The 16,162-nt window shown below is 44.2% G+C and overlaps 1 protein-coding gene and 4 non-coding genes across 6 annotated transcripts in view; 1 reads left to right on the forward strand and 4 right to left on the reverse strand.

Moving 5' to 3' along the window:
• Positions 1 to 16,162, reverse strand: part of LOC126365804 (mitogen-activated protein kinase p38b) — a 110,795-nt gene that overhangs the window by 78,053 nt on the left and 16,580 nt on the right. For both annotated transcript variants that reach the window (XM_050008386.1, XM_050008385.1), the window contains exon 2: positions 7,172 to 7,301. In XM_050008386.1, the coding sequence (XP_049864343.1) occupies positions 7,172 to 7,301 (130 nt within the window). The remainder of the gene's footprint in view (positions 1 to 7,171; positions 7,302 to 16,162) is intronic.
• On the reverse strand, positions 12,370 to 12,444 carry Trnas-cga (transfer RNA serine (anticodon CGA)). The gene has a single exon. It is a non-coding gene; the product is annotated as a tRNA-Ser (tRNA).
• Positions 12,670 to 12,744, reverse strand: Trnas-cga (transfer RNA serine (anticodon CGA)). Its single transcript has one exon. It is a non-coding gene; the product is annotated as a tRNA-Ser (tRNA).
• Trnas-cga (transfer RNA serine (anticodon CGA)) lies at positions 13,270 to 13,344 on the reverse strand. The gene has a single exon. It is a non-coding gene; the product is annotated as a tRNA-Ser (tRNA).
• On the forward strand, positions 13,534 to 13,608 carry Trnas-cga (transfer RNA serine (anticodon CGA)). Its single transcript has one exon. It is a non-coding gene; the product is annotated as a tRNA-Ser (tRNA).

Below are 16,162 nucleotides of genomic sequence, written 5' to 3' on the forward strand. Positions count from 1 at the left end.
TTGAGTCTCTATGTGGCACACAGTTTTAATCTGCCAGGTGGTTTCATATCAGTGCACACTCCGCTGTGAAGCGAAATTTTCATTCTGTATTTTTATACATGTTAAATCTGTTGTCCTGAAGGCTATCTATTTGATCTCATTTTGGTTGCTGGGTGTTGTACTGCTGATAGTAAACTCTTACCATGAACAGTAGTTCTGGCTAGGTTAGTAGAATCCATAGTTATGCCACAAGCAACAGCTGGTTGGTTGATTGGTTTGAGGATTAAAGGAACCAAACTGCATAGGTCATCGGTCCCTTCTTTCATAAACACACAAAGCACAGTGAAACCATCCATTTGTCATTCGGAGCACAAGATAAAAATTCCAAGGGAAGAAAATCCCCGAGTTCAATAATAAAGAAGCATGGAAAACGGAGCACAGCAACAAAAACAACATAGAGAAGAAAGGCAGAAAGAATTAAAACTGTACAGCAGAGGATCGTGGCTGGCTGATCACGAAAATAATAGGATGAGCCAGCCACTCTGCAACACGTTAAAACCTCCAGCCTAAACGATTAGGATGGAGTTGAATTACAACACAAAACTAATTAAAAGATACAGCTCAAAAAGAGGGTGATGTAAGAAAATTAAATGGACCTATAAAAGCCGCTTGCGAGAATAAAACGTAAAACCCAATCTGCCATAGAGACATTGTCACCTAAAAGAGATGATAAATCAACCTGGAGATTAAAAGCACGCCTGAGAGTGGTTAAAAGAGGACATTCCAAAAACAGACGCGCCACCGTCATGGTTGCACCACAGCAACAATGAGGGGGGTCCTCTCGACGCAGCAGATGACCATGCGTCACCCAAGAGTGACCAATGCGGAGCCTACACAGAACAACAGAATCCCTGTGAGAAGCCTGCATGGAGGAACCCCACAAAGCTGTGGTCTCCCTTACATGTCACAGCTTATTGGGTGCAAACAGAGTGCGCCATTCGTCTCCCCACATCCCAAAGACTCGACGGTGCAAAACCTTTCGAAGATCAGTTGCCTGCAGGCCGATCTCCAGTGTCTGTTTGCGGGTAGCCTCTTTGGCTAACTCATCGGCGAGTTCATTTCCCGTGATTCCAACGTGTCCCGGGATCCATATGAACACCACCGAACGACCACGCTGTTCAAGAGCGTGAATGGACCCTTGAATGGCACCAACAATGGGATGGTGTGGTTAGCACTGGTCAAGAGCCTGCAGACTACTGAGCGAGTCACTGCAAATGACGAAGGACTCTCCAGTGCAGGTACCAATACGCTCAAGGGCATGAAAAATGGCTGTCAGTTCTGCGGTGTAAACACTGCAGCCTTCCGGCAAGGAGCGCTGGTCAACATAGTCTGCGTGAGCCTAAGCGTACCCCACACGGCCATCAACCTTCAAGCCATCGGTATAGATAACCTCTGAGTCATGGTATGCACCTAGGAGAGCAAGGAATTGGAGATGCAAGACTGCAGGAGGAACTGAATCCTTTGGCCATCGCGAAAGTTCCAGCTGAAGCTGCGGCGGATGAATTCACCAAGGTGGTGTATGTGGGCGGACCTGGTGAGCAGATGGAAGAGGCAAACACCCGAGTTCACGAAGGAGCGACCAAACACGGATCCCAATTGTATGGCCTTATCGCGGCCGCTGGTGTGGGATATGGACTACCGCATTAGCGAAAAGGAGACGGTAGTTAGGGTGACGGGGCGAACAACGGACGTGGGCAGCATAGTTCGCTAACAGTTGTTGACGCTGAATACGAAGCGGAGGAACCCCAGCCTCAGCAAGGAGGCTATGAACAGGGCTGGTGCATAATGCTCCTGTCGCCTGTCGAACCCCACAGTGGTGAACGGGGTCCAGCAGTTGCAACGCTCAGGACGACGCTGAGCCATACGCCAGACTCCCATAATCGAGTCGGGACAGCACGAGGGCTTTGTAGAGCTGCAGCAGCGTATTACGATCTGCACCCCAAGTTGTGTTGCTGAGGCAGCGGAGGGCATTCAGATGCTGCCAGCACTGACGCTTGAGCTGACGAATATGTGGAAGCCACGTAAGCCGAGCATCGAACAGCAATCCCAGAAAACGGTACGTATCAACAACCCTGAGCATGACATCCTGAAGACAGAGCTCAGGGTGGGGATGGGCAGTTCAACGCCGACAAAAGTTCATAACACAAGTCTTTGCAGGAGAAAATTGAAACTCATGGGCTAGGGCTCACGCCTGCGCCTTGCGTATGGCTCCCTGCAACCTACGTTCTGCAACACCAATGGTGGATGAGCTGAAAAAGATGCAGAAATCGTCAGCATATAACGTGGGTGAGACAGACGACCGTACTGCTGCTGCAAGGCCATTAATGGCCACATGGAAAAGGGGCACACTCAATACAGAGCCCTGCGGAACACCGTTCTCCTGGATATGAAGTGAACTACGGGATGTGGCAATTAAAACGCGGAATGTCCGAACAGATAAAAAAATTCTGAATAAAAAGTGGGGAGAGCCCCGGAGACCCCACCCATGCAACGTGACGAGAATATGGTGCCGCCACGTCGTGTCATATGCTCTGGAGAAGTCGAAAAAGATGGAGATGAGGTGTTGACGCCTGGAAAAAGCAGTGCGGGTTGCAGACTCAAGGAAGACCAAAGTATCGGCGGTAGAACGGCCCTGACGGAAGCCGCTCTGGCACGAAGCCAGAAGACCCCGAGACTTGAGCAGCCAACACAGCCGTCGACTCACCATACGTTCCAGTAGCTTGTACAGAGTGTATGTCAAGCTGATGGGCCGATAGCTATCCACATTAAGCGGGTCCTTACCAGGCTTCAGCACCAGAATGATGGTACTCTCTCGCCACTGCGACGGAAAGACACCATCGCCCCATAGGCGGTTGAAGAAGGCAAGAACACACCGCTGACAGTCCGGGGACAGGTGTTTGAGCATCTGATTGTGGATGCCATCTGGCCCAGAGGCTGTATCGAGGCACTGTGCCAGGGCGCTTCGGAGTTCCCACAAACCTAACGGGGTGTTATACGCCTCAGGGTGGCGAGAAGCAAAAAAAAGCCGTTTGCATTCCTCCCGGTGTTTTAGCGCGCGAAACGCGGGCGAGTAATTCCAAGATGCAGAGGCTCGAACATAGTGCTGTGCGAAATTCTCAGCGATTGCATCGGCATCGGTGGATAGCGCCTCGTTGATGGTAAGCCCTGGGACACCTGTAGAGTGCTGCAATCCAAAGATGCGCCGAATCTTCATCCACACCTGGGAGGGTGAAATATGGGAACCAATGGTGGAAACGTACCTCTCCCAGCACTCCTGTTTCCGCCTCTTGATGAGCCGCCATGCCTCAGCACGGAGACGTTTGAAATAAATGAGGTTCTCCAAAGACGGGTGCCGCTTATGTTGGTGAAGAGCCCGCTGACATTCTCTAATGGCTTCAGCGACCTCCGGAGACCACCAAGGCACTGACTTTCGCCGGGGACACCCTAACGAAACAGGAATGGTACGTTCCGCAGCGGAAACAATCGCTGCAGTCAGTGTCGCAACCGCCACATCGATGGTACCTTGGGGGAGAGAGTCAACAGTGGCAGCAGAGGAGAATGTTTCCCAGTTGGCCTTGCTAAAAGTCCATCTAGGCAAGCGGCCATGGGAGCGACGCTGGGGTAGTGAAAAGAAGATGGGAAAATGGTCACTACCACACAAGTCGTCATGGACTCTCCAGTGGACCGATGGTACAAGCCCTGGGCTGCACAACGACAGATCTATGGCCAAGAATGTGCCATGCGCCACACTGAAATGTGTGGTGGCACCAGTGTTTAAGAGGCAGAGGTCGAGTTGGGAGAGGAGATTCTCAACATCTCTGCCTCGGCCAGTAATCTTCGTTCCACCCCACAGGGGATTGTGGGCATTAAAATCCCCCAGGAGAAGAAAAGGCGTGGGAAATTGGGTGACAAGTGCAGCCAATTCGGTCAGGGAGACTGTACCACCTGGAGCGAGTGGTCCTGAGTAGTCCTTACTCTGACAGCCACAGTTTCCAATGATGTTTGAAGGGGCACAGGAACACTATATACAGAGGTAAGGACATACACGCAGGCTCCACCTGACATACAATTGTAAGTGCTACGGTTGCAGTAATAACCCCTGTATCCACGAAGGACAGGGGTCCGCATTGCCGGGAACCAGGTTTCCTGGAGGGCAATGCACAAAGCCGGTGTCGCGCTTAGAAGCTGACGCAACTCTGGTAGATGGCTAAAATAACCGCCACAATTCCACTGGAGGATTGTACAAAGCGTGTCCTGTAGGGGCATGCAGGCACGGAAAAGGCAAATTACTTCGCAGGGTCACATGCTGCCATCGACTGAGTGACGGACGTCACTACGGCCATCGTTTCCGAGGAGACGGCGAGATCGAGGTCATCAGGGGAAGCAAAGAGCTCAACCTCATCCTCAGAGGCTGAGCTGACAGGAAGTGGTGGTGCGGGAACCACTGGGTCCTTATCCTTCTTCAAGAGCTTCCTCTTCTCTCTCTTGTCTTTCGGAGGAGGGTTTGCATGCTGGGAGGGCTTTCCTGACGCATCACCAGGAACAGACTAAGAGCGTGAAGCCCTTCGACCAGCAGCTGGTGGCTTCTTCAGCCATTGGCTAGTGTCTTGTGAGACACTGGGGAAGTCATTGGAAGGGACTCCCCCAAGGGGTCCCTTCCGAACAAGTGAGACCGGAGGAGGTTGTTACGCCCACGGCTGAGCAGCCGGAGAGGGCTGTCACCTCTCTGGCTGAGAGGTGGGGACTGGCGTCCCCGGTTGTTCGGGGCGCACTGCTCCCAAACTGGGTGTTTTGGGAGCAGTGGAAGAGAGAGTGGCCCCCACCTGTGGTGGGGCAGGCGTAACGTGACTGTTCGGTGGGCTAACTGTGAAAGGAGTCTTTGCAGGAACTTGTGGCGGCAGTGTTACAGCAGCATAACTCCTCAACATAGGTGTGGGGTTGAGCCGTTCTAATTTCTTCCTGGCCTCTTGGTAAGTTAAACGGTCCAGGGTCTTAATTTCTTGTATCTTCCGCTCTCGTTGATAGACTGCACAGTCTGGCGAGCAGGGAGAATGATGCTCCCCACAGTTAACGCAGGTGGAAGGTGGTGCACACGAAGCATTGGGATGCGAAGGTCGTCCACAATCTCGACACGTGGGGCTGGCAGTGCATCTGGAGGACGTGTGTCCGAATTTGCAGCACTAGAAGCATCGCATAGGGGGCGGGACATAGGGCTTGACATCGCACCGGTAGATCATGACCTTGACCTTCTCGGGCAAGCAGTCGCCCTCAAAGGCCAGGATGAAAGCACCAGTTGCGATCCTCTTATCCTTGGGTCCCCTAAAGACACGACGAACGTAGTGTACACCTTGTCGTGACAGGTTCTCCCGTAGCTCGTCATCAGACTGTAGCAGAAGATCTTTATGAAAGATAATCCCCTGGACCAAATTTAGTGACTTATGGGGAGTGACATTGACGGGGATGTCACCAAGCTTCTCACAGCTGAGTAATGCCCTTGACTGTGCAGCTGAAGCCGCTTGTATCAAAATGGCCCCACTCCGCATTTTGGAAAGAGATGCCACTTCCCCAAACTTATCTTCAAGATGGTCACAAAGAACAGAGGCTTAGTCCCCAAAAATGAATCCCCATCAGTTCTGCTGCATACAAGGTATCGTGGCGAATATGGCTCCTGTCTGTCTGTAGCCCTACGTTCCTCCCATGGTGTGGCTACGGAAGGGAACGATTTGGGCCACAGCATAAAATTCTACTTTACCGCACTTAGAGACGTTGGTGGTTGTGCGACCACCAGATTGAGACTTTACCTGCTTCATTGCGGGGTATCCGCCTCAATGCCACCCACTCTGACCAGGGGCTCTCCTCACGGGTGCCACCCAGCCACAGCAAAGGCCACCTCGCAGGATGGCCATTGCCGGGAGTCCTGATGCCCCAGAGAGATGAGCATCTACTCCTCGGCTTATGTGGGGAGGTGTCAGCTCAGGCATCGGCAGTACGATCCCTGTGTTGTCAGGGGGCTACAACCTAGAGGGTACATGACGACCCCACCACAACGGGCTGGCTACTGTGCTGGATTTCGGGTGCCATGGAAAGTCCATAGGTATGTAACTTACACAATCCATCAGGGGTGTATGCCCAAAATAAGGGATGGAAGGTGTAGTTACGACACCAAGACGATAAAGAGTGCCAAGGTCTTAGGGCACAGAGGACTAATGTTGCACCATGTAAGGTGTCCTTCCCCAAAAGGCTCGTACTTCTGTTGAATTTGGAAAAATGGAGGTCAAACCCCAATGGGGATCATCAAATTAAAGGCCGAAACAGTTGAGACTCCTTTTAGTCGCCTCTTATGACAGGCAGGAATACCGCGGGCCTGGTCTTACCCCCGAACCCGCAGGGGGGGAGCAACAGCTGGGGAAAGGGTGATAAATCTATGCAAAGCCCCACATTTCTGGACAAGCTTAAAGAGAACTGGAATGTGACATACCCTAAAGTTGCACACTAATGACTGTTCCTCCTCAGAGCCATCATCCACATTGGCACACAGCTCACCTTGAGGTTGTGGTTTACATACACCCTCAAGTGTTACTGAATTAAGCTCAGAGCTTAAGGCAGAAGATAGCTGACAGTGTTGACCTGCGACCCCCCTTCCCAGACCCCCCCTCTGTTTTTTGGAAACCCCAGAGCCACCAAATGCAAGCTCCTTGGAGAAAAAAGGAAGTAGAGGACAGTCAGAAGCTCGAATTATATTGCAGAATAGGTAATATCATTGCGATGGCAAGGGGCTCATGTTCGCCAGTTGTGTTCTCACAGTCAAACTGTGAACCCCCTTGCACAAGAATTGTTTAGAACTATATGTCTTTTTCTCTTGACAGGAAAAGAGGGAAGGTATGAAAGAGAGAGGGGTGATCAATCAGATTATCCCTGCTTCCTTTCACCCACCATCCACCATATTGGGCTTCCTAATCTCTCTGTGAATATGGAACTGATTCTACCAAAAGTTGGGCTTTCCTTGAGTGTGTCTTGTATACATATTTCTACAGGATGTACTTGAAGTTGAAAATACTGTCTTTCTTCGTGCAAAATTAACATTTCTGTATTCCATTTTTCTTGTTTCATGAAATTAGTATCTACTACTTACATTTTCATGGTTCATGTGCTTCAACATTCTCAATTCTCTATATGTTCTTTTCGCATGGATTGCAGACTGGAACGGACGTGCTAGTTTTTTTATAGCAACCTTTATTTGAAGTTTTGTATCAAATGCAGAGCTGAAAAAAGAAAATGAACAATAAATGATTAATTTGCAAGGTGCATCAACCAAAATCACTGATAACACAACCACTTATTGAAAGCATAAGCATTGATCAAACAATACGACTTCTGTCCCATAATCATGTTCACACCAGGGTAATTCCATGAGAAGCAGAGGTTTTATTACATCTGTAACACTGTACGTTTGTTTAGTGGCAAATGAAAACAGCCTGTGTCATCACACTTTGGCTATACATTGTTCATATTTCGGTCTATCTGTTTATTTTCATATTAATACATCTTTGTCAATTCACAAATGTAATGTCCATAACCACAGCATCACCTAGCAGCAAATTAAAGCAAAACAAAATGTTAATAAGTGGAATGTGTTACAGTTCAGTAATGTATAAACCCAACAGCCAAAAGATCACTTGTACAAATAAGTTAACAGTAATATTACACACCTTTAATAAGAAAATTTGAGTACGTTTTTCGTGCAATTGATTTAAGAACTATGACAAAAACAAACTTTCTCAACTTTGATAATGTCATAATCTGCACAACATAAAAGAACTTTGACTGCAAGAAGGTTCAAAACACACAGCATAGAAATTTTCACTCACTTGTTATCAAGAGAAAGGTGGGTAAAAGTTTCTCAGATGCATGAATCTACAAGAAATTTGAGAAGTTCTGATATTCAATTGTTATATTGAAACACTGTTTCCTCTCAAAACACAGGGGTTGGGAACAAAAGTCCAAAAGTACAGAGATGGATAACAAGAGGCATAAAAGTCTCAAGCAGCACAAAAAGAGAACTGCTGAATTTTTTAAAAAAAGTACCACTAAATATCCCCTCTCCTTAACAATTATAAAACAAAATATATTCAGATACACAAACAAGTCATACAACAGACAAAAAGAATGTATAATGATAAGTTTATGTCAGAGTCAGAAAATAAAAGCACTGGAGAGTAATAAAACAGGAAGGAAATAGCAAAAAGGAAAATATCACCCTGAACTGTGACAACAAAAGATTGCAAATCTCTTCAATTCAGTACTATGCAGACAAAACAAAAAAATATAATAATCATAAGTAAGAGAGGTAGTCCACACATCCACCAGAACAAAGTAAATTCTTGCCTCTATGCAATCTATCTCTATGAAACAACCCCAAAAGGAATCATTCACATAGCAAAAACCATCAAAAAATGTCCTCGGGAACTGATGATCTTCCAGATTTTATAATTTACAAACTGTCGACCAGTCTCTCTATTATCAGGTTTTGCTAAAATCACTGAAAGAATCACGTGTAACAAGGTTAATTAAATTCCTGGACAAGAACATATTCCTTACTGATGGTCAGCATGGCTTCTAGAAAAATAAATCTATGATTAATGCACTCTATAATTTTTTACAAAACATGCTAGAAGCAATGGACAAAAAACTAAATCCTGCTGGAATTTTTTTAGATCTAAGTGAAGCTTTTGACATTTTGGACTACAAAATCCTGTTGGAAAGGCTGGAAAAAAGTATGGCATTACAGGAACTTCATTATAATGGTTCTGCTCATACTTAACAAATAAGAAACAAAGCAAAGACAACACATGAAACTAACTGATAGCACTAAGAAAATATTTTTCAGATGCAGGAAAAATAAAAAGTAGATCCCTCAAGGATCCACCCTGGGCCCAATCTTTTTCCTTTTGTATATAGCCAACTCAGATCTAAGCACTGAATCACAAATAAATACCATGTTAGCAGATGATGCTAGCATCTTTGTTACAGTGAAAACCTCCAGACAACTGCCAAACATAAATAAAGCTACAGACTGGCTAAATGACTGGTTAGATGTAAATAAGCTAACAATAAATACATCCAAAACAACTTTTTTAAACTTCTGTTTAATGGGGGAAGTTGCCATAACTTATGTGACAAATGTCAGCGGAGTGATGCCACCCTCATTGGAAACATAATGTTTAGGAATATGGCTTCAACATGATTTTGAATGGTAAATACACTTAACAAAAGCAAATGTGACACTGAAAAAGAGTATGCTTCCACCTAAATTTACTTTCACACAAAGCAAGATTCCACACTGTTTCAACTGCATACTTTGCCCAGTTCCACAGAATTCTTAAATATGGGACTACATTCTGGGGTAGTGCAACTGTTAGCTCCATCATCATCTTGAACCAAAAAACAGCAATGCACCATGCATGACAGACAGATTCCTGCAGACCCCTCTTTCAAAAGTCTTCAGTCCTCCCCCTTCCTTGCATCTTTTGTTTCAGAAAAATGTAAATAATTATAAAGAATTTAAAAGAGATAAATAAAACATAATATCACGCAAAATACAAACTCCATGTCCAGTCAGTAAGGACATCAACCTGGGAAAAACAACTGTCTGTATGCCTCTGTACAAGCTATAATTCCTCACCCCTTTCTATCTAAGCCTGGTACCTAGACTGAAGAAACTGGTAAGTAATGTTGCTAATGCAGATTTACAGATACAAATGTGCACAAATCAGGCAGTTCAAATGGACTTTATATTTATAGCTTGTTTTGACCCAGACTTTTAGCAACATTTGCTTCACTTTGCTGTTTCATTCATCACTTTTCTTAGCTCTCACATCTTTTACCCTCAGCTCTCAACCAAAGAGCTTAGACCTACTGGCCAAACAATCAGAGAAAAATAGTGTGGTCACTAAGGAGTCATGTCAACATGTGTAAATAATGAAGTATTAACAGTGTAACTGTTTTGAGATACACAATTGTGTGGCAAGTGTAAACTAAGTCTAATGAGTATTACAGTTTTTAAATTTTTTACACTCCTGCAACTTCATCACTTTTAAACTATTATAATGAAGTTTTTGGTATCTCAAAGAGTGCCCCAGCTAGTACTGTTTCAATACTTCATACATTTTTCACACTGAGAAATGGGTATATATAACTCTGGTAAAACAAAACAAGATATGTAGCAAGTATTCAGATTGGAAATGCGAGTCAGGAGGCATAACGCAATAAGCCTGATGGATAAGCAGTATCTACATGGGGAGACTATCTCACTTATCACTAAATACACAGTAAAAATAAACTCACATACAAACATGAAAGATAACATGTGATTAGCCTACTCAATACATGTAATTCATACTCTGACACAACTATAGCATCTTTCCAGTGGGTCACTGGGTACTTTAACTAAACATGATTCTGATTTATTCTCAGCCAGGTCTAAAGAATAATCCATAACCCAAGCAAAGTCTCATTTGAAGTGGTGTATAACAGCATTCTCCTAGCAAGTTATGAGAGCCCCCCCCCCCTCCCCCACTCTCTCTGCTAGACATCAAAGTTCTATCAAGTGCCTGGAAAAATTTCCAATGACCTGACAGTCAAGTCTTTAACCTCGATTATTACTAATATGACACTTAGCTGACGAAGAACACCAACCGACAACACAGGGCAATTAGTGTGACCAAATATCTGACAATTTGGTGCTGCAAATACAAATTACAACCAACTTTGCAAATAACATTGTGTCAAGTATTTTTCTCTGAAATTAGCAACTTTGTTCTAGAAGTACAGTTGGTGATATAGCCTAATGCGTGAAAACTTTCAAAATGGAATTTTCAACCCGTAACACAGTGTGAACTGTTGAGTAACTTCCTGATAGATTAAAACTGTGTACCAGACCAAAACTCAAATCTGAAACCTTACCTTTTGTGAGCAATGCTCTAACTAACACTGTTTGACTACCATGCCTGGATGAAAGGCCAACACTGAGAATGGCTTAGGTACAATCTATGATTTGTTGGTTAGAGCATTGATCACAAAATGCAAGGTTTCAAGTTTGGGTTTTGGTCTGCTACACAGTTTTACCCTGTCATGAAGTTACTCAACAGTGTGTTTGGGAAGTAGCTGAAAAGTTACTGACAGAATTAAAGATGCTGCAGTGGACCATGAGATGTGCTTGTACTGCTCAGATGGTAAGAGAATTGTTGATTCGAGTCTTGGGCTATCATACGGTTTTCATCTGTCAATGTTTCATGCTTCTTTTAAAACCTTTACCAAATGTCACTTTGCCACAATAAGTGTGGCAAGATACTATATCAAAACACCTTTATCTTCTATATGATAAACCATCAAGACTAATGCACTAACTCTCATGTACCATCACCCAACCATGACAAAAACTTTCACATTTTCATCACAAAGTTTCAACACATTTGACTAAAAGAACTCCAAGAAGTATGTACTGCATACTGAGAGCTACAATGTTGTACAATTACCTATAACAAGGAATCTTAAGTTGTAAGGTGGGGATGATTTCTAAAATGACACTTGACATGGAACTCATTATGAATGTATTCAGTAGACAAAATCTTAGTCACGCTATCACAATAGTGTATCAGTTGAGAGTAAAGCGTTGCTCATACCCTGTTAGTACATATAGTAATAAAAAACACACACACAACTCAGGAAAATATACCTGCAAAAATGTAATTTTGAGTATGAACACTGTAGTGTAAAAATTCAATCTGGGCACCTAGTCTCAGTGGAGTGAATATTCATTCCAACCCTGGGTCATTAAATTCATATATGCTCAGCCCAGCACCACAAAGAATTGTTTAGTATGGATTATTATTATAATGGCTGTTCCCCAATAGCAGCTCAAAAAATAGATAAGCAAGAACATTGGCAACAACAGCAACAGTAATAATATTTTCTAAGTAGTTCTAGTAATGATCTGGTGTCATTGTATCGCAAAATATGGCACCCTAGCCTTAGCACAGCAGCTCTCATGATGGGGATCATCTAAATAGTTCAGGTAGATGATTCTTCGCAATTTGTGACTAATACTGCCTTAGCCTGTTTTGGAACTGATAAATGCTTTGCAAAGGTTACAGAAGGCTATTCAAATACGACCAAGACATTATGCACTTTGTTCTTGGATCTGAAATTTGAGAACGGCCATTTTAAGTTGGGTCCATGGTGGTTGAAACCAGTCAGAAAACTCCAGAATGAGATTTTCACTCTGCAGCGGAGTGTGCGCTGATATGAAACTTCCTGACAGATTAAAACTGTGTGCCCGACCGAGACTCGAACTCGGGACCTTTGCCTTTCGCGGGCAAGTGCTCTACCAACTGAGCTACCGAAGCACGACTCACGTCCGGTACTCACAGCTTTACTTCTGCCAGTATCCGTCTCCTACCTTCCAAACTTTACAGAAGCTCTTCTGCGAAACTTGCAGAACTAGCACTCCTGAAAGAAAGGATATTGCGGAGACATGGCTTAGCCACAGCCTGGGGGATGTTTCCAGAATGAGATTTTCACTCTGCAGCGGAGTGTGCGCTGATATGAAACTTCCTGACAGATTAAAACTGTGTGCCCGACCGAGACTCGAACTCGGGACCTTTGCCTTTCGCGGGCAAGTGCTCTACCAACTGAGCTACCGAAGCACGACTCACGTCCGGTACTCACAGCTTTACTTCTGCCAGTATCTGTCTCCTACCTTCCAAACTTTACAGAAGCTCTTCTGCGAAACTTGCAGAACTAGCACTCCTGAAAGAAAGGATATTGCGGAGACATGGCTTAGCCACAGCCTGGGGGATGTTTCCAGAATGAGATTTTCACTCTGCAGCGGAGTGTGCGCTGATATGAAACTTCCTGACAGATTAAAACTGTGTGCCCGACCGAGACTCGAACTCAGGACCTTTGCCTTTCGCGGGCAAGTGCTCTACCAACTGAGCTACCGAAGCACGACTCACGTCCGGTACTCACAGCTTTACTTCTGCCAGTATCCGTCTCCTACCTTCCAAACTTTACAGAAGCTCTTCTGCGAAACTTGCAGAACTAGCACTCCTGAAAGAAAGGATATTGCGGAGACATGGCTTAGCCACAGCCTGGGGGATGTTTCCAGAATGAGATTTTCACTCTGCAGCGGAGTGTGCGCTGATATGAAACTTCCTGACAGATTAAAACTGTGTGCCCGGCCGAGACTCGAACTCGGGACCTTTGCCTTTCGCGGGCAAGTGCTCTACCAACTGAGCTACCGAAGCACGACTCACGTCCGGTACTCACAGCTTTACTTCTGCCAGTATCCGTCTCCTACCTTCCAAACTTTACAGAAGCTCTTCTGCGAAACTTGCAGAACTAGCACTCCTGAAAGAAAGGATATTGCGGAGACATGGCTTAAGGTAGGAGACGGATACTGGCAGAAGTAAAGCTGTGAGTACCGGACGTGAGTCGTGCTTCGGTAGCTCAGTTGGTAGAGCACTTGCCCGCGAAAGGCAAAGGTCCCGAGTTCGAGTCTCGGTCGGGCACACAGTTTTAATCTGTCAGGAAGTTTCAGTCAGAAAACTGATGAAGAAGTTTTAAATTGGCTAAATTTCACAACCTTTAGAGTGGTATCCACCATACATAATCCAGTTAGGTTTAAAATGTGATGTGGTTGCTTAAAAACTACATGGATTGTTTACTCAGATAAAAGATTAAAATCCACTCTTTTTGGGCCACTCTTCCAACCAAATATTATGAACTTCATTTGATATAATGTAGTTGAAAATGGCTGGATGTTTAACAGAAAAATCAACTACACTCTACAAACTTTTAACAGAGGGTGAAACACTGTTAGCAGCCATATAAAAACAGATTAAGTGTTTTAACACACATTTGAGGATCAATACTCCCTCACATTAAAATGTGCGACAGCACTTGACATCACCTACCAGTCCAAGTAATATGCCACAAGAGAAGAATAGAGTAGAGTAAAATGAGTAAGTATCTTTGGAAGCCCAATCCATTAAACTACTAAAGCATATTACATTACACCTCAAGGCAGTACAGTAAGGTTATTCCAAACGGGAGGGGGAGTGGGTGGGTCGGGGGGGGGGGGGGGGGGCGGGGGGGGGGGAACAACAACCACCACCAATAAGATGGAACCCAAAACTAAAGATTTTGTTCCTAATCATTAGCAAAAGAGTCAAGTATCAGATGGAGAAAAATATAGTCAAATCTTACAGTGAACAAAACAAATATGATGAGTATTCATTCATGGCTATCATTCTTCCCAAGCTCCTCCTCCTCCCACCCCCCCCCCCCCCCTCCCGTTTTAGGTAGCCAAACCAACATTACTATAGCTACAGAGAATCTCATGGTTTTGACAAGCTCTCAGAATGTGGATCAATATTAGCACCATTGGAATCAAGCTATATCCAACATGAAACTTGTCTCACACACTCAAGCAAAACCCAAGTGGCTTTAGAATGTGGAAGGCATACATGAATTACTGTATTTTGCCTAGCTCTGAAGCTGTCCAAGGATGATACACAGATTCTGGCAGAGGAAGAATGCAAGATTACAGTTTAATGTATTACTGTCAATAAAGTCATTAGAGATGAGTAGAAACCCAGTTGTAAAAAGGGTGGTGAAAAATTAGGCATGTATCTTTCAAAGCACGTATTTCAGAATCCATCTCAATCAATTTAGGAAACTATACAAAACCCAGATGGAAGGATGAGAAATTGGACCAGTGATGTCACCATCAGATTTCTTTTTAAGACTGAGTTGGCAGGACTGATCTGTAGCACAGCTTGAGGTCTGTGTTAGTTGAGAGACAACTGGCTGGGAGTTGGCTAAGCCAACAAACGTGATACAACACTAGGTTATTTCTTTAATGAACCTTATACTGACACGACAAATAACATAACACAACATAAACGAAAGTCTAGCTTATCTAGAACATGTAGAATAGTTTAAGAATTACCTCTACCACATCTTCTTGGTCTTTTATGATGTAATTTTGTCTTCATAACCCTAAAAGCTGCAGGGTTTCTTATTAACTGACTCCACTTGAAACAATTCATAGATGCACATACTTATCTCTGATTGGCAAGGTTTACTCCTTGCTCCAACTATCAACAAGATGTATTCTGAAATGTCCGAATGATTTTGGAATGTATGCAATAATGGCTTAATCTGTCAAAGCCTCAATATAACCTGCCACACACCAGGTACAATCTTTATGCTGAAATACAGGAATCTGCCTATACAGAATCCAGTATGCCTAGCTAAGCAGTTTTGCGTTTTATGATGATCCCTTTCCATCACAGCTCAATAAAGAAAAGTGGGTGGTCATTTGAACACAAGACTTACTCTGTTCCAAATTGAACAGTGTCCACAGAAGCAGAAGGAGAAATCAATTGCTAATGCCTATCTTTTTCCTATGGATGCATTTCATCTGTTTAATTTAAAAGGTACGTATTCTTTAGATGGTCTCTGGGGAAAGGGCAGGGGGGCCGGAGGTGGGGGAAGCGTGAAGGGTGAAGACGATGAGGAGGGCAAGTAAAAAATAGCATTGTCTTTAATGCCCATGAAACGGATGTGTGATCACTGATTTTATTTTCCAGAGCCCAAAAGAATAATACCCACATATGTGCCATAAAGCAGAGAGGTGAGAACAGAACATGAAACATGTTAGTAACTAACTTTGTCTCCTTTCACTCCTGTGAGACATACTTTTAATATTTCCCTAAATTCGAATGGGTTCATTAAGAATGAAAAGGACTAAAGACATACTGTTACAACTACAGTGGTAATTCCACCTTACTACGGCATGTAAAATACTCTCTATGATTTTGTTAATCACACTTGGAAAATGTACATAGAACATCCTGGTAACTACCCAACACGCGTCTGCAAGGTACGAACAATGAGTATTAACTGAAAACATGGAGTGCTGACCACCTTGTGTATCATTTGGGTGCATTATGGAGGCATATGTAATCATCACACTCCTCTCTTGTAGTTATTTGTAAATGACACATTTATTTGAAGGAAGCTATGGGAAAAGTTAGTACATCTAATCTTTTTATTGACA

The sequence above is a fragment of the Schistocerca gregaria genome, chromosome 4 (genome assembly GCF_023897955.1).
Source record: "Schistocerca gregaria isolate iqSchGreg1 chromosome 4, iqSchGreg1.2, whole genome shotgun sequence".
Classification (NCBI taxonomy): Eukaryota; Metazoa; Arthropoda; class Insecta; order Orthoptera; family Acrididae; genus Schistocerca; species Schistocerca gregaria.